This window comes from Sinohyriopsis cumingii, chromosome 2, assembly GCF_028554795.1.
Source record: "Sinohyriopsis cumingii isolate HCF-2022 chromosome 2, ASM2855479v2, whole genome shotgun sequence".
NCBI lineage: Eukaryota > Metazoa > Mollusca > Bivalvia > Unionida > Unionidae > Sinohyriopsis > Sinohyriopsis cumingii.
The window spans coordinates 111,316,139-111,341,314 of NC_142962.1; the positions used below are offsets into that span (position 1 = coordinate 111,316,139).

Here is a 25,176-nt window from a genome sequence, read left to right on the forward strand (position 1 = left end):
TGGGTTTATTAACAATGTAGTGTACGATGATGTAATGCTTGATAAACAATCAGATCCAGCTAACCTATTTTAGAGAGGCAGGCACAAAAACACCGATGTGATTTATGTAACCCAGCGATATAAACATATAACAAAAGTGATCAGGGATAATTGTAATGTTCTTGCTGTGTTTAACAGAGTTGATGCTCACACGCTACAACATATTCAGCAGACCTGGTGCAGCGGTGATATGGACATAATTAAGTTTAGAAATGTATTTAGTCAGGATCAGTTATCCCCGCATGGATTTATCGAGTCGGTCTTGATAGAATTTTTGGATAATAGCAGCAGAGAGGGTGCTGCCTCCAAGTTGGTACCGAAAAAATCGCGTATTTTCCATCGATGTATCGCGATTAGAAAAACGTATCAGCGATATGATGGGTAAGACAATTTGTCGTTGACAGGGTTGTCTTACGCTGGATATGGCTTTTTCTTTTGTGGTCCATTTATCGATTTTCCAGGAAGGCTTATTTTGGCGCAATACGAGTGAACCATTTAGAGTATGTTCACCCTCTCTGCTAGATTAGAAGGTCACCCCATTGCCCTCAATAACATATTTGCCTTAATACGCGTTTACGAAATAAAAGCTAGTGGCTGTAAACGACGATTGCGCAGTAACTGCAACACCTAACAATTAGAAGTTGTTTTTATCTTGATTTTGTTTCCTTTTCCATGCGTAACACACATAAATAGGTTCTGGTTAAATAATTATTCATATTTTCATACAAGAGTACAGAACCTGATGACCTCTATATAGAGAGTCAATAATAGTAGCTATTCAATACTGTATTTTTTAATCTGCTTAATCATATTGCAAAATTTCAGGTTTTCATAGAACTTTGCAGTAGATTGGGTGAGAAAATATTCTATATTTTCCGTATGTATTTGTACCAAGACAAGAAAATTCCATTTGTGGAGACACATTTTTTGTCTCAGCCCTGGGCAGAGCTCCGTCCGAAGCCCAATGATATAATCCCTTGACTAGGGTTTCCATTAATCGCTCCAAACTCCAAAATAAATTATGTTAATCATAGGAATAACATTTGGGTACAAGGCGAAATACTCTATTAAAGCGTCCTTTGGTTTACTATGGGAGCGAAACTTGAAGGTCAGTGGGTAGCAGTGTTACAAGTGACTGACCTCAATGTGGGCTACATAGTAACATTGTTAGAAGTGGCTAAAATCACATGACACATGCTATCTAGCTTGTCGTGTGTGCTAACTATCTGTCGCATAATGACAATATGCTTGTCCCCTAGATTCGTGTATTTCATTACATATGCCTTTAAATTATGTTAGCAGTGTTAGTGAATTTGCGTCATTCTAACGATGTATAAATATTTATAGAGAATGAAGAACCAACCCTGAAATGGACGTGACTAAAACTAATGTTAAAATAAAAAACTTATCCCATAATTTAATGGAGACTACAAGTGTCCCGGAATATTAGCTTACATTGGCGTAGACCAAAAGTAGATCTGACATTTCGAAAATGTAACGGACTCTAGCGGGTAAGGTGAAAATGTGGAACATTAATATTCACATTGATAAGATCACAATTTGTTCTAAAATTCCGAACTTGTACCGAACTTTAATGGAGACTGAACATTATCCGTATTTTTTATTTTTTTAATTGGCCAATACTGAAGACAGCACTAATATTCCTTATATAAGCCAGACATAAAAAAATCTGTCCCTAATTTTTAGATTGGCAACTAGAAATTTCACTAATATAATATTCATCACATCACCACTACAATCCAACATCATATGCACACGGAGACACACACATAATCCACAACACCCACATTTGATGCCTATATGTAACATATACAGAATCCAGCTCCCAGTTTTCTTATCCATGATGTGGGCATCATGCCATCCAACACTAGATACACACAAATATGAATGCCTTTTATAATGTTCCATAGCCACCATCAGGAGAAAGCGTACGTTCACATGAAGATGAAATCTCTCCAAAAAAAAATATTTTACCATACAATACCCAAGTACACAACCCATACAATTGTTGTGTAGTCTCCACCGACCAAACATCATATCCAAAGGGGAGGGGTTTACGTTTTAATTGAGTTTTCAACCGTTAAGATGTATATATCTCTTTAATAGTGATGTGCGTGTTCTAGTAAAGGATCGTTGGCTGTTTGCTGTTGCCAAACACAAGGGATGGACATGATGAACTTTACTATATGAATCCCTTACCACAGCAAAATATTACCTCTTGTCTTTCTGAAGCTGATGTTTTTGTATATACTACTGCTGGCATCTCTGTGATAAATGGTAGAGAGCGTTGATGTAGTGATGGATCAGTTAGAAAGCATAACACTTGAATGTCTCTTTCTCTTGGTAGAATTAAAGAAGTCTGATATATTTGTCTCAGATACCTTAACTCTACTAATATGTATTGTGGCACAGACAATGTTTAGTTTTCATCTTCATTCTTCTGACTTCCTTCACACTCACTCTTTTCTTCTTCTTCTTGTTCTTCTTGTTCTCTTTGTTCTTCTTCTTGTTCTTGTTCTTTTTCTTCTTCTTCTCGTTTTCTTCTTCTTCTCGTTTTCTTCTTTCCTCTCATTGCTGTTTTTGAATAACAAATTATTGTTCTGCTTCTTTCCACCGCCTACAAATTATTTTTTCCTTCGTTCCCTTGTATAATCTTCTACCAGGGTTAATGTTATGAAGATATTCCTACTACAGGTTCAGGCGAAAACTTCATTGAAAAATATTCTCCTGGAAACATGACAGTTGTTTCCGTGTCTCTAATACCATCACTATTAACTGCAGTCTCACCTGAATACATCGTCTTTTAAGTTTCAGTCATATTTAAACTATGTCGCAATGACCAACTGCTTACGAAAGTTGTCTACCTGTATTCGGCATCAGATATCACGCGTCGCTCTCTTATGAATGGAAGAGAGAGGCTTACCGCTCTGACTGATTTTTGTAAAGCGAACTTAGATTTGTGAAACATGTCAATCATTTCAATCCCGCCTTATGTTATAAATACAAGTACCTTGCATTATGGTTTCACCTGTTCTTAATATAAGATCTACGATGCGTACCATGTTGACAAATGTAAAGTCGAAAATTTACACCATGTTAGGCCTACGAACTCATTTAAATAAGATTTTCCATACGTACGTACAGCAGCATTTAATGAGGTCAACTCTTATACCGTTATTATGTCACCTCCGACGAGGTCCACCACTTACAACACTGTTACCATTTGGCCCTAAAACACTTTTTGACCCCATAAACCCATTTCCATGTTAATCCATATACCCATTTAACACTGGAATTCTCGTATGACCCCCAAGTGTCATCTGATTCTCCTCAGTTACATATAACTACTGACTATTCTTTCCACAGATCAACAAGGGACGCTTTCTCTTCATATCCTTACAAGATTTAATATCTCTAGAAGAAATAGTCTTAATATCAATGATGGAACTGTAAAAAATAGGCTGTTTCACTGCGTTTTATGACATTAACGTTGTGCCTTATTATTGCCATTCAAAATGAAAACAATTTGAACACGAGTTAATGTAAAGAGCAGACAACTTAAATTCTAAGTCTAAATATTTATCCGGAATCATTTGTCACTTTGTTTGAATAACATTTGTAGTCCCATCCAAACAGTTATATCCTGAAGAAGATCAAACCAACTATGTTTACCACACATCAAAAGCAACCAAAAATGCATGTTCCCATCTATCCAAGTGTTAATATCCCTTAAGAAGTGTTCCAATGCAACATTTACATTGCATTTATGGCATTAAGCTTATGAGTTATGTTTCTGTTGTGTATGCGTTTGTATGTTTCAAGTTGTCTGTGTGAGTCAGCGAACTCTTAACATATTTTGTATTTTGAAATAGCATTTTAGTAGCTTCAAAATGTATGTATGGAAGGACAATTTTACCAATGGGGTGGACGTTTTGAGTACCATTTGCCTTGAAATATTATATTTACGGGCAGGTTTTCGTGCCGTAAGTACATGCGACGCAAAATAATGGGTTACTCATACGTAGTGTGTATTCACTTGTGCGCCAATCACTTAAGAAACAAGCGCTCCAGGCGTCGCAGAGCCTGTTCCTTTACGAAATATTAATATTTAAATTTCTAATCAGGATCTTCTATAACATTATATCATACGGAGCAGGATGGAATGAGGATATTAACTGTGTTCATCTTGATCGTCATGTATGAACTGATGTGCAATTCGTCCGTCCCGAGATTTTCCATGTTTTTAATTTCATGTGTTTTCTCCCTAGCGTCGAGAATGTCACAACTTGGACGCTGGCAATCAGAACTCCAAAGACCGAAGTTTAATTCCTTTGGAAATAAGCATGAATATCTTCATGCTAGTGTTATATATTGCGTGTGTATGTGTGTTGTTGTGACGGTCTCTGCATGGGTTTTCCGCTTGGAAACTCTAGATAGTAACGAACATGATGGATTGGTTCTATCCCCGTTCCACCTCTTCATATATTCCCCAGTCTGATGAAGTGATGCTTTACCCAGGGATATATAATGACGACAAACCGATGTTGGATGGATTGGACCCTGCGCTCTTCCCGTAACTAGTCAGGATCGCTAACAACCTGCAACTCCTCTGTAATGATTGTGTTCTGAACGAAAATGTCTCTAGTAGTACAAACATATTTGGATTGTACTAGATATCAGCCATGATTGTTATATCTTGGGATGCAGTCCTGGTGAGTTATCACATACCACACACACACACGCACACATACATACACACGTACGCACACACAAAACCCATTAATGTGTATCATCATGTCATATTACGTCGTGGCTTGATACGATTATATAAAAAAATTACTTTATGACTTTTAAACTCTTTATGTTTGTGGTATGTTTCCTGGTAAGTGATAATACTGGAACGAAACAATATTTGGGGATTTATAGATGCTAGTCTCGATTGCACATGCTTATGTCCAGGTGATATTGTCATGGTTACTGAAGTCGAAAGTCCTTAGTTGTCCTATGTCATCATGCATTGTATTAAGATTACACTTCTGCCTTTTACAATTTGCCTCACAGTCTCCAGAATCCGGACCCAATTTGCATGGAATGGACTAAATCGAAAAAGTTTCTATCTAAAAAATTATAATTAAAAAAGTTGACCATTATTGAAATGTGATGCGTATAAATAAATTCAAGCAGCCAGAATAGGACAGCAATGGTAAATTTCGGTGGACCACAGCGAACACGAGGCACAGTCACGAAGAGAAGATTTTTTTGTGCAAGGTATAGTCATAGTGGTAAATCTTTCCAAGGTTCCAAATCTTGTACGCGGCCATGCAAGAGAAAACAAATAAACCATTTTGTTATTATGAGTTACAAATTATGTTCCTTTTCTTTAATATCTGAAAAAACAAAAGAAAAAAAAAACATCCTTGTTTGCTAATTCCGTAAATATCATTTAATTCAAATGTATTCTTCAATAATTGCACCTGTTTGTCCTTTTAACCATTCTCTGATGTCCAAACTCATTCATATCCTTACATCTGGCGGAGGGGAGATTGGGCGCTATGTAAAGAAATGAATACATTGGTATGTGTTGTCGCAATGTAGATTAGTGGTGGAAACTATTACACCGTGTATTTGTATTTGCTTGTTTATTATTATAGCTAAAGGCAATTCAGTGGACTGATGGAAGAACAAACAAAGAGCATCACTACTGACCCGTCCTTTTGTGGATCTGTTGGTATGACGCCATATTTAATATATGGTATTCTGTCATGGAAGCCATTATATTTGGTTGCAAATAACTTCCCGAGAATACAGGTAAGATTTCTCACCCGTATTAGACGTGACATTGATATAGGTGAGATGTGAGTGATCTGTAAAGCCGAGCTCCGTAGATCACTCGGCCATCTCCACTCGGTTATCCCCCATTCGGCCATCCCCCACTCCCGGTCGCTTTCTAAAAATGTTTTAAAATATAAGCCATATTGGTCTTTTTTATCTACAATAATATTGCATCATATATGAGTTACAATATTTGAGGTATTTTAGGGCAATTTATAACGTTGAATGAGTAAGACGAAACTGTCACATTAGTGGCGTGATTTGATAAATTTAAATTTAATTTTAATATGCTAATGAAGTAATTAATCATTGACAAGATGTAATTTGTGTACTATGTACTTTTGTTCTTGAATTTCGATTTAAGCTCACCCAGGTAGGCATATCTATTACAATGAAAAGAATATCGAAAACGAAACAGCAATTTTTAAAAATGACAGACACATTTTAATTCAAACCGGGCAAGAACCATAACAAAGAAAAGAAGAAAAAGTGCGTAAACAAATTTTGCAAAATATCGTTGTATGCATGCTTGCATTTTGTATAAGCACTGTTTATATGAAGTAGGACATACGCAGAAATTTCATTTTACTATTGCAAACATATCAGAGATGTCATACTTTAATTATTCTAATCCGTTTTCATCTGTTAATTACTGTTTATGTCACTCATTCCTGCAAGTTCCATGTCTTGCTTAGTGCATACGCTGATTTCGTAGATGAATAACACATCAAATGAACGAGTCAATTTATAATATATAAATCACTTAAATTGAACGGATTGAGACATAATCTGGGTACGCAATCATAATAGGAAATCAAACGCTGCACCACCAATACAAAATAAATCAACTTCCCAATTCATAACTTTTTTCCAGGAATAAATGGGTCAAATAAGTGATGAAAAACGATTATTATCCTAAACAGATATGTATGTTCGTTCATTAAAACAAAATGAGTGTGTTTTGTCGTAAAGCTCTGACAGCTATCATCTGACAGTGTATACTCTGTTAATACATCATTCAAGATTATGCGTACATAACGGTGCAAGTATCATCTGTTCGAGTACCAAGGGAGAGAACAATTTTAATAACCGTATGACTGCTTTGTACACCAACATAGTTGGCAGCTTGTATGTTGACTGCTTGACGATTTATTTCATTATTAAGATATATAGTATAAACTAGTGCTTGCTGTCTCTCATGCTCAATAATTATCAACTTCCAATAAGGTAAACCTGAATCACTAGGTCTTATAAAGTTGGACCAGACACAAACAAACTGTTACCCGGCTCATGTGGCTAGCTTATAAGAACAGTCTTAGGACAATATTATATACATTTAATTTGCATTGTTTGTTTTATTTTAAAATCTTTGTTATTATTATATGCTATTGATAATATAACATTATGAACCGTCCAAAAGGAAACTTTCTATAAGGGAAGATACTTGTTTAAAAACTGATACGTGTGCCCTGCGGTAAGGTAGAAACTATACAATCTTGCTGTTCTAGAAATTAATTATTCATGCTTTAATATCTCAGCAGAATCATTATGTATTTTTGTTGTGTCCGGAATTTCATCTGAGTTTTGATATTATTTATTCAAATACAAAGTGCTCTTTAAAAATAGCATTCCTTGAAATATGCATTTAAAGTGACATTTCAAATAAGGATGCAATCTTAGATTTTGTTATTCTGAGTTAACAAAGGACGTTTGACACATTAGCACTGCCAAGGCCAATTTATAATATCGTAACCTTCAGCGTTGGATTTAATTTGAATTTCCACTAAAGTTTATTCGAAACTTTAATCATTATGACTTGTGTCTGTAATGATGGGGTCATTTGAAATTTAATTGGTAATACCGTTAGTTCTTTTCTTTACTTTTTCACTTTGTATTCTTAGGAAATGAACTATTGGTTGATCTTTTCAAAGCTCATTGCTTCTCACTCTTTATTATTACTTATTTTAAAACCAGATACTCGCAATACTCCAACCAAACTTGATTTCTAATGGGTATTATTTGCTTAATATCGATACAGATTTGTGTCAAGGGACATTTTAATGTTCATTTCTGTATCTGAGTGTGCGACAATAATGCTATGTTAGATGTATTCGTTCAGAAGATAGTTGAGGTCACCAACACTGGTGCGCTTGCCTATGTACCTTTCGATGAGTAATATACACTCAGTTTGTCAGACCTATTTAACCAATAATGAGCTTGCTTAATGTTAATTTTCACGCATGCAAACAATAAACTAAATCAAAATATTATTCTTCAGACGAAGTTGTCAACTCTTTCTGATTGTTCCAGGTAGGTATTTTACAATTTTAAATGTTTAATTCGACATTAAAAAATAACATTATGTATAGATCCTGCTTAATATTATTTCATGAATATTCATGCCTAACTAAAAATGAGACTAACTCAGTATAGCTGCCTTATAGTGATATAATGGCTTATTCTGACAGCGGTAAGGACTCAGATTTAGTGCCCCCACTATCGTCATTTCCAGGCCTGCCCTGCACTAATTACATGATGCATCAACTTCAGATAGCATTAACAAATCCGCGAAGTGTGCAATTAAAATGACCATAAGGAATATTGAAGACAAAACAAGGCTCCAAAACAGGAGCTCATTATGGCACAGGATCAGAATAAATATAATTACGGTATCAAAAGCACGAGATATTTAAAGAAGTCGCAGTGATCCCTTAATTTTGGTAGAAGGGTAAAATCAGCAAGAAATATTAGAACTGTGGCTATGCGCCAAGGGTTGGTGACAGAACCTGAAGCAGCAAAGGCATGTGCATTACACAAGGAAAACCAAATTAACTCCTAACATTGCGAAGTGATTGTACATTTCTGGTGTCCTTTGTTTGAAACAAGTCCAGACAAAAAAGTATACAATCCCAACAATTTGGATTATTATACATTAAGTATCCCCACATATTCAATGTCCTTGATGTCAAATATCGGCATATAAAACACAATGGGGTTCTGATACTGAAGAAAAATGTATTAGCAGATTTTGACACCGCTTGCCGTTACGGGATTACAGTGATGCTATATCTCAACCTGGTGTCTAATTGAACAGAAATTGCAAACCACATATTTCAACAAAACTGTGTGGCAGCAAGCAATAGAAAAAGTAGATAACTTTTATATCATTTACTATCTGTAACACGTATCTTTAAGATCCAACATTTGACAATGATTGTACAAAGAGACATCTAAAATTTCCAAGCAAACTGGCAATATACCAATTTTGATTTATTGAAGCAGATAGTGAAAGAGGAAAAGTAGAATCAAATAAACGGATTTGTTATGCGTCTGTTCATACGTTCAATATGAATCCTAAGTTTCAAAATTGGCTCTATTTTGTTTTCAATTTCGCTGACAATAAACTTCGTTTAACTGTTTAGAAAATCATGTATATTCCATGTAATACCCTTTTCAGCTAAACGTTTACGAAGAGTGAAGCATTTGTCTGCGATGATCTTCCTCTGGTTATAGAAGATAAGTAAACCAGATAGTGTTGCAATTTTTACATCAGACAAGCAACTAGCATAAGGTGAATATATAAACGTCTTAGCTCCATGAGGTGCAATACTCAAAAGACATTTATATGTGTTGGTATTTTTGTAATATGATAATGGAAAGACTGTAAGTACAAGGGATGAAGTTTGCTGTGTTCTAATCTTGAAAGGTCAATAATGACTCGGATGGATGGATACGAAGCTCTGAAACTTTCTGGCATTAATACAAACCCTTTCTTGGTAACCAAATAGGAATGGCACCAATAACAAAATATAGTTTGTCCAAGTGACTATCTTACGGTTTACAGTTGCCAAAGAACGATCGAATGTAACACTTAGCTCATATTCAAGAAGACACACTTTTAAGCGACAAAGAAACATAAACAATTTATGTATAAGGATCATACTACGTTTTTACATGTCAGACTAACAGATTCTCTACTTTTTGTAGTAGGCACTCTGCATTGTTTGAGCTGATGGCTGAATATAAATAGAAAAATCAGTAAAGATGTCATTGGATTAAAACCCTGTATATAATAATATATGAGAGTTGTCACTGGAAAACACATTTAAGCCAAAACGTTATATTTCCAACTGGTTTTTGAGTCTTTCGCATTCATCCGATTTATGCCGATGTTTCTCCTCCAGTGCATCAAAACTTCGCTAACATAAGGATTGTACTTGATCGTCATTACTGGATTTGGCTTCTGTGTCAGAAAACAGATTTGACCCACTTACATCATTTTCCATTATTTTAAATGAAAAAACCATCCTTGTAAAATCTACCATTTTTATATCATTGTAATGTTAGCCAAGCACTAACATATTTCACCCATTTTTCGGGAAAATGCTGTATCTACAATTACTTATAATGTAATAATGCCTCATTTACATTACCTGGCTACAATGTGATTTTTAAAGAATTATTTATTTAAAATTTGCATCCAGATTCTGAGTATTAAATTACAAATGACTGTTGTAATAAATTAATGGTTGAACATCATCTGAAATCATATTTTCGTGTTTATATTTCCCTCTCATTTTACAAAACATATTTTTAATTACCTTTTAGAAACTGTAAGTGGTTCTTCATAAGCAGGTACTTTTCTTTTTAAGGGTCTCCTGTATATTTTTGTCACGGCTTCAATCAAAGATTGATGGTACAGCCTCAGGGCATAAACAATAAACAAAATAGTTTCCAAAACAATGACTATTACACAATATTAAGAAGACATATTTCAGGTTTGTACGAACATATTACTATAGAGTAGTAACTGAAATTTTGTTTTAACTGTATAAGGTAAAATAAAGCAAGTATTTGGAAATAAAAACTTTAATATGTATATCAATTGGAAATAGACGGCTGGAAATTATTTAAATACAATGAAATATAAGACATAACATCATATTTAGGAAACAAATATTGAAATGCAAACCTTCATTTAAACTTGAGTAAAAATCGATATAATTTAGATTGCTGACTTGAAGGAGTGGTCCTTCGTTTCACCTTATCTTAGTTCCTCGTAGATTTTTCAAAGTAGGATTCTTCGGAACTAAATGGCAATGGAATGTTGGATCACGTCGTGAATCTGACGTACAATGGGGATCACAACAACACTGTGCTGTTGATCTGGAAGTATTACTGGTGTCATCCAGAACTTTAGCAACTTTTGCGACAGATTGCTCAGTTAGCATCGTTCTGGCAATGGAATCTCACACAAGCATCTAATCTGAGGGATGTTTATTAATGCCAATTGTCCCATTTCTCCATTGTGAAACACTTTAACAATATTATGATGTCATCGATAATGATACTCAAAGTTTTCTTTAGACCATGTTTCCGATATACAGAAACTGATAGCAAAGAGACTCAATAAGACAGACACTTTTACAAAATGTTTGTTTAATTTCATTAGGAAATATATTTATATTTGAGTTTATTATACAAATACCAAAATGTGGTAACTCAACAGTTGCACTGATTCTTTTTCATTCGAATACATCATTTTTCATCTTGCTATCCCAGCAAAAGAAATTGTTTGTGTAAATTAAATTTTTATTTTACACCATACCAAGCCTGCGTATATTAAAGCGGTCAGTCGGGTGATAGAATGAAGGAAGTGAAAGTCTGCAATGTTATATTAAAGCACTGAATGATGTGGTAGAATGAAGGAGGTTTTGAAATTCATGTTTCTAACAAATAAGCGGCAGTGTACATCACAGAGAGAAGTAATAACGATGTTAAATACGAGAAGATTATGTCATTGCAAAATAAATACATGCAATAATGGTATTACGAAATTAAGTAAAAACTAATAAGTCATAGATAATATAGAAAGAAAAAAAATAAAATATTCCGGGAACATACAGATTTAAATGCGATTTTAAACACATAACTCTTTTACCAGAATGTACATGATACAAGTGAACATTGTAGAATAATAGAAAAAATGTTTTGTGAAAGATTGTATTCTTTTGCCGAGCACTAATCAGAAAAAGGTATTCATAATGTCAACGAGTTATTGAATGTCATTGTTGATCGCTTCGGATAATGCATGACTGTGTCCATCCTCCACTTCTTTTGTCATCAATTCTGAATAGCATTCACTTGTATGATCCGCCGTTTGCATTCTAAAAAAGATGGAATTGAAAAAATATGTAAACAATTACTTATTATATTACATGACACAGTATGGGTTTATTCAGCATGGTTTTAACGGTAATCATAAATAAAGGAATGCAACAAGTATTTATGTGGATAGCAGGAAAGCAAGATATATATTAAGATCGAAAATACTTTTACATATCATGATGGCAATAAGCTTAGAAGATGTGCTATCCAACTATAGGAAGTATGCATAAATGCTTATTATATAGAACTATATACATACATACATACATACATACATATATATATATATGCATATATATATTTATATATACAGACAGAGAGAGAGGGAGAGCGAGAGAGAGAGAGAGAGATTTTAAGGGTGTCGAGTGTAATATACAAATTTGTTTAAGCCACTTAAAATAGTCAAATCTGCAGATGAGCTAAAATAAATAAAATCTTACTGTCGAAAGTAATTACATTTGTTAAAACATAAAATACTGTAATTTTAGAAAATGGAGTACTTTTTCGAGACTCTTATTTATTGAATTTAATGTGTACCTTACGAAACAAATTTAAATAAATTACCATTTGTTTAGTCACATTCTGGAAATATTTGAGTCGTTCACAAATGTTTCATAAATTTAAGTTCTGCAAACAAGAAAATCTTTCAAGTGTGATCTTATAATATATTTTAGGACCTAGTATACCATGGAACTGGTTCAGCGGCATTTATGTGAACGCTATTTATTTGTATTCAAGCTAGCTAAGCACTTATAACGTTTGGAAGGAAATTAAACGGACAGGTCATCACTAATTTCCTAATCATATCGCATGCTGTATTTTATATTCTGCACAGTGGATACAAATGTGTTTACGTGTATCTTACCTCTTTTTCATTCGAAGAAAATATACATTAAGAAGCACACTGATGACAAGGAGACATGCAAGTGCACCGACTGCAGCGTGGAGAACAGTGAGACCTACAGACGATCCTGTGACATAAACACTGATGATATGAGTTCAATTAATTCTTGAATCTGTACTGTTCGAGTCAAGTATAACTTTGCGAAGAATACAGTTTAAAAACATGTCGCAAGCTGTGCGATACCAAACCAGCTGGAAGATCCTGATGGGCATTGTTATACAAAGGCATATAATGCAATGATTTCGACTATTGTACATTTATCCTAATTTATACCCATATTCCGATCACAAAATGCATAGTTATTGTCAGTCATATTGTATCCATTTTGATGGTTGTTTAGTGTCCCTAACATCCACATGACAATTTTGATAAAATTCAATCCCCATTGTGACATTTTGAGAAACATTTATTTCATCTAAGCAAACGAATTGATATGAGGAAATTAAAATTATGCAATATAAATATGTTTAGAGAGATATACAAAATATATTGTCAATCAAAGGGGTATATTATGATATATACAGAGAGAGCGAGATGTGTGTGTTCACATATCTCTTTCTTATAATGCCGCGAATATGTTACTTAATTTAACTTTATATTAATTTGACTCTTACCGTCTATTTCAGATGAAGATGGAGATCGATTCAAGTGTGCATTCATTGTGTAGTCCGTTGGCAAAGAAATAACACCTACATTTGCATAAAGAATGGCATTAAAATTGAGATGCACAAGCACACGTTAGTAATTGCTAGACTTGCTAAATACAAATAACATAAGGCTAGTGCTTTATACATTCAAATACAACTTTAAACCAACATCTGATTCCATGATTTTACACGAAAGCATATTGATGCAATGGGTAGAGCGAACTTAACATCGTCGGATCGGCCAATAGCCTTACCTATTTTCCTGCTAAAATGAATTGTATAATATTATTAAATCATAAATGATATGTATATATTACAGCACATATTTTACAGCGATGAAAAACTTGGTATAAACAATTTTAAGTCGTCATAATCAAAGTAAGTATCAGCTGTACCTTGTATGAATATTTTCTTAAACTAATTCTAAATGTGTAGACAATATTTTAATATAAACCCGTTATACGATTTTGTAATCACGTAAAAATAGCAAATACAGCGTCAATTAATACAAAGGAGCCAATGTATTTTTACTTTAAATATTCACGCCCTTTCCATAATGCATAAAGAAGACAATTCTAACTCAAACATGTACCATCTGGTAGGACAAGGAAAGCAGGCTCAAACAAAGATGATTTCAGATCCTTGTTGTAGTGCTATACAGTTACAGTTATCACCTGTCACGTTGAAATGTCCATTTCGTTCTACTCTCGATTGTTGGCTAACACAGCTCTTATTAGCAATAATAATCACATTTATGTTGGTTGTAATTTATATTTCTGTCAACAAACATTACATTACTACAAACACGCTAGATAATTGGTTTAGCATGTCTTGCTGACTGCCAGGATGAGTGTATGTACGTAAATCAGTAAAATACCGCATATAAAATTAAACGGAGCAGACAGGGAGAAGGCCAATGCATTATTTTTCACACGTTTTAATTGTTTCCTAGAAATATCGATTCAATTTTACATGTGCATCCATAAGAAAATCAACAGCAAACAATACTTTACTAATCTTTCTTGGAAACTTTGCGATGTAAATCTAGAGATTGAGGAATTTTTAGAAGGTGTATTTTTGAGAAATATAATTTGCGTAAAGTGGATTGTTATACTTTTTGTAACATGCTATATAGTATATTGCCTTACCAAAGTATATCATTTTTAAAGCAGTATCACTGTAACACAAATATTAGCAGAGGATAAGACTTGCGCTACATTCCCAGACATTAACATTGTTATGTATAATGACTAATGACCTTTTAAGGGCAATGCCTACATATCCCATAATAATAAACACTATTTACCCATTTCGTTCTCATAGTCAAGAATCGCGGTATTACTGACCTAAATTTTGAGTCCTACTTTGCAGATGCGAATATAGTATTTAGTCTTAGATATTTCACTAAAGATTCTCATGCATTGAGAAGCAAGATATTAGGAAATTATTTCACCTACCTATAGTGGACATTTAACATGTTAATATGATTGTTACTATTATTATTATTATTATTATTATTATTATTATCATTATTATTATTATTATTATTATTCAAGTTGAGTTTGTAAATATAATGTATCTCGGATTGTTTAAATTTATTTAAAACTTGTGTCAATTTATGATGTTTGTTTGCTAAAATGCCTTCGTATCATCTTCATGCTAAAAAATACTTTATTTAGAAATAAAATACATTTGAAACTACAAAAATAATATTTTAGTTTTTAGATTAAATATTTAATAAAAAACTTTGGCTGATAAATATTGTATGAACTTGTAATATTTAATTCTTAAACTATCTTAAACTATTGGCAATTCATTTGGATTTTTTTTCAAAAAAACATACATTATACAAGAGGCCAGAATGATGTCTTTCTCACTCTTTCGATCTGAAACTCGTCCCAGCAATGAATTGGGTGACGAAAGAACTCATATAACTAACAGGTTACACAACTTACTTGTTTGGCAGGTTAGACCATCACTCTCAAGGAACATGCCATCAGGGCAAGCACACATCTTTAGACCACCAGGGCGCGGGAAACAAAAATGGCTGCATGAATTACGTGCATTTGAACAACCATGTCCGTCTAAAATATAAAACGCATGATAGAGGATAAAGGCAGATACGACGATTCATGTTATATTTAAATGTAACTCGTGTTCGCACTCATCAAGATTGTACGTTTATTATTAAGTCTTGAACCTTAGCAAATCATGTATGGAAATGAGCGCGGGTCACTCGCTATATACTAGATGAAAAGACAAGATGATACGATAAATGTTTGGTCAATATCAGCCATACACATTAGCATCAGCTTCAAAATGCAACGATTACAAATACATATGCATCCGATGGTAATTTAAGTTTGTAACTTTATTTTGCAAGCGGTTACCCACTTGTGCGTAGGAAACATAATACCTAAAGCAAGGTGTTCAATTCGCTGTTGACTGAGCTCACATACTCTTGCATTACCCATGAATCAATGGACAATGCTCGTATAAATGGTGCTACTTTATAATTGTGATAATGTGGCGCAACTTGGGAACTTTAGCCTTTCCGTTTCTTCTGTGACTACATGTAGCCATTAATTCATAATCCCTGAGATACCGACGCATGACATAGGCGAACTCTTCTTGTTTTGTGAATATTTGCTGGTATCTTTCTACGATGGTGAAGAGAGAGAGATGTTCTGGTGCTACACTTACAATGCGACTATTTTTAATGGTCGGTTACTAAAGCCTTGACAGCTACCACAATGAGAAGAAGAAACAGCTGGGAGAGAAGTGACGGCATTAACACATTTTAATATTAAACAATCTGTTTTAGAGCCTTATTTTTTATAAAGTATGAAGACTAAATACAAATAACAAACAATGCATTAAATAGATTACATTATATGTCTTCTTCAGCCCATTAAATTTACCCTGCTGTTTTGAAAGACTATTACAACATTGTATCAATGATATTGTAAACACTGTTTTAAAATCCCGTGAAAGTGCTGCCAGGGACGGAGAAGTGTTCTAAGACAGGGTTCATGTACAGTCTGTTTGTCATCCAACCAGGTTTATATAATTAGATAAATTACATTCTCTGTTTTGCAAGTTTTGCTTAGACCATGCATGTGCAATATTTATGTAGTCACTGTGCTAGAAAATGTCTTTGTTTTTATCACAGGTTCATAGGTTTTGAACATTTTATCGCCACGGTAGACAGATTGACTAGGGTAGCCATGACTAGCGATTTGCGTTATCTTCGCCCTGACTAGAATGTCCTTGAGGTTGTTCTGGTCTCTGGTAATATCCGGGGTATAATTTATGATACATACATTTCTAGGGCAACTTCAATAACGCGAACGTGTGGCCCATCATCAAATCGTTTGACACATTAAAGTTAATCATCCGAAAAAACAGAACTAGACTGCCTGAAACAAAAAAAAAAAAAAAAAAAAAAAAAGAAAACTTAAATGGCGTTATAGACAAGGGGCAGATAACGCCAACTGTACAGCTCAAACTTGGTTCCTTTGGTGATAAAAGGTGCAAAACCCGTCCCCATATGATAGAGAGAAGCACATTCTCTATCATACGAATGAGTGAAAGATTGACCTGACATAGTCCAAATAGATCTTGCGAAACAGAGAATGTAATTGATCTCATAACATGCATGATTGATAGTCCTCATTATCAAAAGTTACGCAAAAGATTCAATCATCGCAGTGACAACGACGATATATAGACATCCTTTTCACAGAACACATATATTTCCTTGGCCACGATTTCAACCTTGAACATTCAGCTTCTAGAATAAATTAACTTTCTGTTTTTTCAGGTTCTTCTGAAGTCTTTTGTATTCGTCAAGGCCGAAAATAATATCGGAATTACATTATACATTAAACGTTTTCCAACATTCTGCAATACATGTAATTTAAGGAATGACAACACGTTTATAATTTTCTTATACATGTCCGCCTTTTCCTACAACGAACTTTTATTATATTAATAACGTGATTTATGTCATGACATTGATTACATATGTTACATATGCGTGTGCCGGGAAGATTTACTGTATTTGCTAGTATGGTTGGCCGTTACGAAAGACGTAATTCGGGGTTACTTCAAATATTTTTTCACATTATAGAATAATTCTCATAAAATGATCCCCAAAGCATTTAAAAATTAGTCACTGGTCAGAGTATATATTCTTTATTTAGTATAACTCCATTTTGAAAGCACGTTTCTCCTTTATTTATGTCGAATATGCTGTTCAAAAGGCCCAGTGTCATATACGCTAAATATTTACAGCTGACGCTTCAACCATGATTTCATTTGGATCTAATGATTCAAGATATTCATGTACAAAAGCGGAGAATGTACCAGTGGTAATGAGGTTATCGTTTTTGGACAATATTAATATTCGTCGCCAACTCCTTCTAGCGACGCCCTGTCTTACAAGTGTAAACTACGTTTGCATTGATTGATGTCAGTTCATTGCATTTAAATCCGCAATTGCGTTCAAACTAAAACAACAACAACAAGAACTAATTTAACGGTCTTGACGGAAAGAAATTAGATCCGCCACCTAACTGGCTATTATGTATATATTTAATAATTGTCCCTGATAATTACCCCATTATGGGTACATAATTAGTAGATGGGACAAAAAAAAAATAAGTGTTTGTATGTGTACCTATATTCAGTGTTCCGTTAAAAATATGAAGATCAACGATGTTTCCATCAGTGGCATGAGCAAATGGCGTCGGTTTTCTCTCATCTATTCCGATTTGCATCACATATCTACAAAACAAATGCTCTCTTAAAACATGATAGACTTAATCAATTAAGTATGACTGCAATAAAGATAAGTGTGACAGCAACTGAGATTACGCTGATGATATTATTTTACTAGCTTTCCATGTTTTATTTGTATTCCAATTAAACTTTTCTGTTATTTTAAAAGTTAGCCCTAATAACTAGAACTATTTATAGTCCTTTACAGATATGCCTTGAGCATTATTGGGAAGGAAAATCAAGCTCGTGTTGATTGAACAACTCTGCGCAGGAAAGGTGTACGATTAAATTACTAACTGACCTGCCTGACAATGATTGTAAGAATATGTTAACGAATAAAGCAAAAACATATTTTCGTCATTTTATAAAGATTAATAAATAGTTATAATGAGACTACATAGGTATATAATGCCACTTAAATCTCCGACACCCATAACACAAATCAGAAGATGCAGTAAAAATACAAATGCTCAGTAGTACCTCCGACTCGATGATGTAAAGTACAGGTATGACTGGTAGAAGGCAATCCTGTAGATTGAAGATTTCGTCTCCTTGTAAATGAGGTGATGATTGAAACCGTTCAAATCAGCTTTGTATATGCCACCCGCGATACACCAGTACAGAACAGCCTCTGCAAATCAGTGCTCCAATATTTAATATTTTAAGATCCACCCTTATTGTCTTGATTTCAAACTATCAATATATTACTTTCTATGATGCATTTTGTTTTGGCCCTACACTCACATCATATTTAATATAAATCTTTATGATGAAATGTTATATTGTGTCATTTATTGGTTTCAAATGAAACAGCACAAAGCATTCATGCAACAACCTGGTATGGGAGCCTGACGAAATGTACTAAAACTTACGTAAAAGGTGCAGTTCCATTTCCTTGATATGCTCTCTCTGTTCAAATGGAGAGGGGGCTAAAGTGTGCCTATGATTTTTCAGTAGATGTTTGCTATCATTTTGAGGCAAGTAAGTGTGAAACTTGTTTTATTGTATATGTCATATTGTCGAATTCCAAAACATTCATTATTTATTATCTTTATATAGCAAACGACACTATCACATATCTTCCATGGAAAGTATTTATATATGTTGAAATTATTTGGAATTTGCAGAATCTTAGTAATTCACGAACATCTGCATTTGGAGGAAGCAATACAGTTGTATAGGACATTTAAATATGATCTAAGCATTACTTCAAGGATAGACTAACATGGTATACATAGATCAGAACCAGCGTGTACTTGTGTGACCCAGATCATAGTACATTTAAGTTAATTATCCATTATTATTTTTTTGGCGTTTAGCTATCTAACATGCCATGATATAAATGTTTTTCATTATTGAACGTTTCACTTTGTTAACAATATAATGATGAAGGTATCATGATGAAAAGCATTTAAATGAAATATAGAGACATGTAAGATTACTGGACTGTCATGCGTCATTTTTTAAGAACTTTATTAATAACAGGTCCGAGAACTGCAAGGAAAAAATGGCATCCACTTCATTTTCAGTAGTTTTAACACTTTAGGGGTTAATGGCCATTTAACGATGAAGAATATGAACAGTGAAATTAACTTCGTCACGAGAGACAATTTACAGAAATTGTAATAATTCTGCCCTATCGGCACTTTATTTTATTAGAAATAAACAAACAATTGTAAACGTCATGGTACTATTGCCCTTTTTGCTAATGCATATATTTAGAAGAGCTAATCAGAAATCTAATATAAAATGAAAGTTTTTCTTAATAGCACGAATCACGAGTACGGCATTATTACTCAACATATATTAGACAAAATATTGTTACGTGTTTCGGCTCTTTTAAACAATAACAAGAAAAAAGTGGCGACAACAAGCTTTGTAAAAAATAATAAACAATTTATTTCCCTAAAATAAACGGAAGAATGAAAAAAAGAACTTACGGTTCTACGAATCAGTTCCAAACTATTTCAATAATAATCCAATAATTCAAAGATAGAAGTCCTAGTAACAAAATATCATAATTAATTAATTCGAATCACGATAAAATGAAAATGGTAGACGATAACGTATGCTGTGCTCAGCGTCGTCCTGATGTGTTAACATTTATTTGTTTAATCACATATAATACTATTCCAGTGTTTGATTTCTGTAAATTTTGATAATTTTCCTTGTCTAGAAATTTATTTAGAGCAAACCGGTTTCCAGGGAATTTGTTTTCTTAGAATGGAATAATTTGAAGAAAAAAGTAAAACCTCAAACTGGTCACAATTAAAACCACTTTGACGTCACAGGAGTTCAGGCAAGAATACAATTATTACTCAATACATTAATATTAACTCTGGCTACTACACAAAACATATGCTCGGATGCGGGTCAATCTTCTGGTAAAGCAGTAGTTTTGAAAACAAATTGTTACATGTTATGTGTCGCGCATTTCAAGTACGGCTTCGATTTTAGTTCATGAATCTACAATGAAACAAAAAGTTGATTACTTCAATTAATGAATCAAGGTCAGTAACTAGGCCAGCATTACATAAAAAATTTATCTAATGGGTGTTTACGAACTGAACTTAATTTCTGGAAAATGAATTTCTGGAAAAAATCAAATCCAGTCAATATAATTACATTACAATAACATGAATTCGAAGTTGATACAATAAATCTAACGTACAGGCAACTAAATTAAGACAAATGTAAATTAAATCATATATACATAAAATAAGCTTTCGAAAGATATCTGATACGGTAGAGTGAATGGATGGGGTTATGAAGAAGCAGCCGCTCAGATAATGTTTTCGGCTAATGCCCTTTTCTACACTAGCAAAAATAGTATTCATAACGAAAGAACCATCACTCGTGGAATTAATGTATAACAAGGCGGAGACCAGTGCACATACTCCGTGTCAGGTTTATGATTTCTCTTTTAACCGTCAATGTCTGCCATAATTGGTAGAATAAGCATACATCTTTGCTTTGCTATGATAATTTTTATATGTCCTTCCTCAATCATGAAGGTAAAACCCCATTCAGCATATCCCAAGATGTGCTAGGACCGTTGCAATGTCGATAAACAAAGACGTTATACATAGCTTTAATCCTCGTAAAATCATCAAGTACACCAGATAATAACAAGCGATCATCACACCTGTAATGTCTATGGCCAGGCCGGACGGTTCTACATGTCCTGTGTTGATCAACTCCTGTCTATTTGTGCCATCATAGTTTGCTGTTTCAATCTTGCCATTGTTTCCAAAACTAGTCCAAAATATGGTACTGAAATTAATCGATACAATAATACTTACCATCTATAAATTAACATTGTTCCTTACGATAAAAGATGATAGAGAGTCGCCAGCAGTCATATGATTAACTAATATAAATTTCGCCATATCAAATAATCACCGCATAGTAAAACACTAGTAAACTCAATGTCGGAAATAACATATATCAATTAATCATACGTATGTTTCTTGATCTCTCTATCTATATATATTCATGCGTATCGCTTCTCAAATGAACACATTTTGGAACGTATTAATAACGTGTTCTAATTTGTCTTAAACTCGATTGCATAAAAAGGTAACCCTGGATGTTAAGGTTAGGAAAGGTTATACACATTTCTTATCAATTAATGACCATTCAACAAATAGTGGAAGGCAAGATTGGATTATTTTCCATTCATAATGAACCGTAAAAAATCAACGAGACAATTCAAAACAAAGTATTGAACTTTGCAAACTTTTCAGCTTCCTAATATTGTCAAACAAGTTTTTTTGTTAACATTTGACAACTATTTTTTGAACCATGATTAACATTGCATTATTTTATTTTATAATCAATGATGTCATTACGAGTATTTTAAGAACTTAACTAAAATCAAATCGAAAATCCCAAAGAAGAGATGAAAGTCTGAAACAAGTAAACGCATATTGCAGTGTATCGTGAAATCTCTTTGGACAGGAAACTAATGTAACTATGTTTCCCATTCGATTGAGGTTTGGTTTCACTGGTATCGAGTCATTTTACATAAACTGAAATGATCAGATGAATATCCATGGTTATAAGTTAATTTCCATTTTAACCTATAAAAACCACTTATTTATTTCATGAGTTTATATCGAGTAATGTAGTGCAGGTAATTACCTTAATTGTTTCAAAGGAATTAATTTGTGGATGAAAATTAGGTGCTATCATTTGCGCTACATTACAAACATTTGCCTTTAAAAAAGTATCACTTTATCCAAGTGTACTGATTATCGAGTTGCCTATTCCTCACAAAAGTGGTTTGTGAACATACCCATTAAAACATTGCCACTCAAGTATCTGAGCTGATCGTGCGGTGTACCTTGATTTTGAAATTTGGATGTCTTCAGTAAGATTGGGTCTTTCGAAACGCCCCGCTCTTAAAGCAATCATCAGGGCATGATCATTAACACAAACAGATGCATTCAAACGTTCCTTTACTATCAATCAAACCTGGGCTTTTGAACATCATTGTCGATCGGTTAATCGATATTTGTTTTCGATAATAACATGATGTTCTCTTTCAGCCTCTGTATATCCGCCTGCTTTTCTCTAAATGCCTGTATGTCTTTATTGAACTTTACCCTTACTTCTTAATTAATTGAAGGATATAGTATTATATCGATATGAAAATATAAAAGCCACTAATATGCAATAATGTGTAAGTAACAGACATAATAACTTGGCATACTCCAGAAGAAAATACATACATCTCAGCTCTACCATTAGGTTAGGTGCTATGGGGAATTAAATAATATATATGTATTGTATTTTGACTCATGTACAGTGTGTATTTGAACTTAACTTTCTCTGTATAATGTTATCACATAGGAAAAAAATCTATATTACCTTAAATCAATTTTATCGAAAAATAGCAATCCACTATCCAGTGGACATATATATATAGTGACAGATAATAATACAAACTCTGCCACCATGAGACCAGCTACATTAATCCAGACGAAGGAGATCTCGAGCTCCAGTGGAAATTCAAGCATAAGATCAAATGATCAGATGAACAAATAATCTACTAGAAATAATATAATTAACCTATCGAGCTCTTTTGTAAGTAACGAGGTCTAAAGTGTACGGGTAAGAGAGAGACACATTATATCACAACAAGGAAAACTTCAACACGTCCCACACTTTCAGAACATTCCTCAATATCTTGGTGCCATGACGTATTGGAATCTTGCTGTAATCCAGCTAAGTTGGAGACGAATGGATAACTAAAGACCAGTAAATAGAATAAAGCAAATGCTATCTCAGCGATATGTTGACCAATGCAATAGTATGTGTTACGTATTGTAATGGTATTACATGAATACGTACCAGTCACAGTGACCAGTGAAGGATAAAGCATTACGTATCAAATATTCGATTGGTACCAGTAACGGCGACCCGTGGATGATGACACAATACGTACCCATTTATTGGATTGGTCACAATAGCCTCTGGCTCGTCAAATTTACTTCTGATAACCACTTTATGCGAAGAACCATCCAAACTAAGTGCAGCTATTATACCATTCTCCTTGTCTGTATAAAACAATAGTCTCGACGTCGCATCTACTGCAATTCCTTGAGGCGAAGAGTCTACAATGGGGAAATGTAGTTAACGAAATAGTAATAAGGTTCGAGGCAAATGAAGGCACTATTCTGTCGGATTATATGGCCAGTCATTCAGCAAATATCAATATTTTAGGCGCGTGTAGAATGGTAACATTAATATATACCAAGTATTCTAACCTTGGTAAAGGAAAGGCCATATTCTTTACTTAGTGCCTCTGTGAGACATTGAGCACATTGGCTTGATAGTATTAGAAAAAAATGATCTTTATTGTTATACATGAGGAGGGTCTTGATAATGTTAACATGGATTGAAATCAGCTCTTCCTAGCAAAAATAATCAACTTGACAGATCTCACCTGGTAACAACTCAGTATGCTTAAGATCAGCTGGTCTCGAGGACACTGACCTAAAATACAGTATAGTTAAACACCTAGCGTATAATCTGTCTAATTCTGACTGACTGAGGTGAGAGAAAACATTATAAATATATTGGATAAACTAGAAACGTTTGTGCAAGACATTTATGAATTACGGTGTACCAATGTTAATTATAAGTATGTATGTATGTATGCATGTATGTATGTATGTATGTATGTATGTATCTATATATATATATATATATATATATATATATATATATATATATATATATATATATATATATATATATATATGTATATATATATATGTATATATATATATATATATATATATATATATATATATATATATATATATATATATATATATATATATATATATATATATATATATATATATATATATATATATATATATATCTCGGATACCATGCAACACTAACTTTGCAACTAAGGAGAAGATATAAGTACAGACAAAAAAAAATTAGCTCAAGATATAATATAATTTGCATGTACACCATGGTTATGCCCAGTAGCACTAGTAAGAAAACCGAATGGGTGATTCAGGTTTTCAGGTGAGTATTGTGCATTAAACAAAGTTAAGAAACAAGTAACCTTTCCTACACCTCGGAATGATGATTTTGCATTTCTGTTTGGACAGTCAAATGATCTGATTTTTCCAGCCTCGATTTGACATAGGGCTTTTAGCAAATTCCTTGTACAAACTTGGCGAAACCCAGGGCATGGCTTATAGCACATAAATCGGTGCTTGGGTTGTCCAAAGATCCATTCGATCTTCTTATGACCAT

At 33.6% G+C, this 25,176-nt stretch overlaps 1 protein-coding gene across 2 annotated transcripts in view; it reads right to left on the reverse strand.

Annotated features, from left to right (window-relative positions):
- Nucleotides 1–10,745: 10,745 nt before the first annotated feature.
- Nucleotides 10,746–25,176, reverse strand: part of LOC149805612 (low-density lipoprotein receptor-related protein 2-like) — a 59,719-nt gene continuing 45,288 nt past the window's right edge. The window contains exons 9-16 of one of the 2 annotated variants that reach the window (XM_089950245.1): nt 23,843–24,011; nt 21,539–21,666; nt 18,874–19,024; nt 18,293–18,399; nt 15,567–15,695; nt 13,579–13,653; nt 12,926–13,031; nt 10,746–12,059 (exon numbers count right to left, since the gene is read on the reverse strand). In XM_089950245.1, coding sequence (XP_089806371.1) covers nt 11,948–12,059; nt 12,926–13,031; nt 13,579–13,653; nt 15,567–15,695; nt 18,293–18,399; nt 18,874–19,024; nt 21,539–21,666; nt 23,843–24,011 — 977 coding nt within the window. In that variant the 3' untranslated portion in view covers nt 10,746–11,947. The remainder of the gene's footprint in view (nt 12,060–12,925; nt 13,032–13,578; nt 13,654–15,566; nt 15,696–18,292; nt 18,400–18,873; nt 19,025–21,538; nt 21,667–23,842; nt 24,012–25,176) is intronic. The other variant, XM_089950246.1, reaches the window with a different exon arrangement.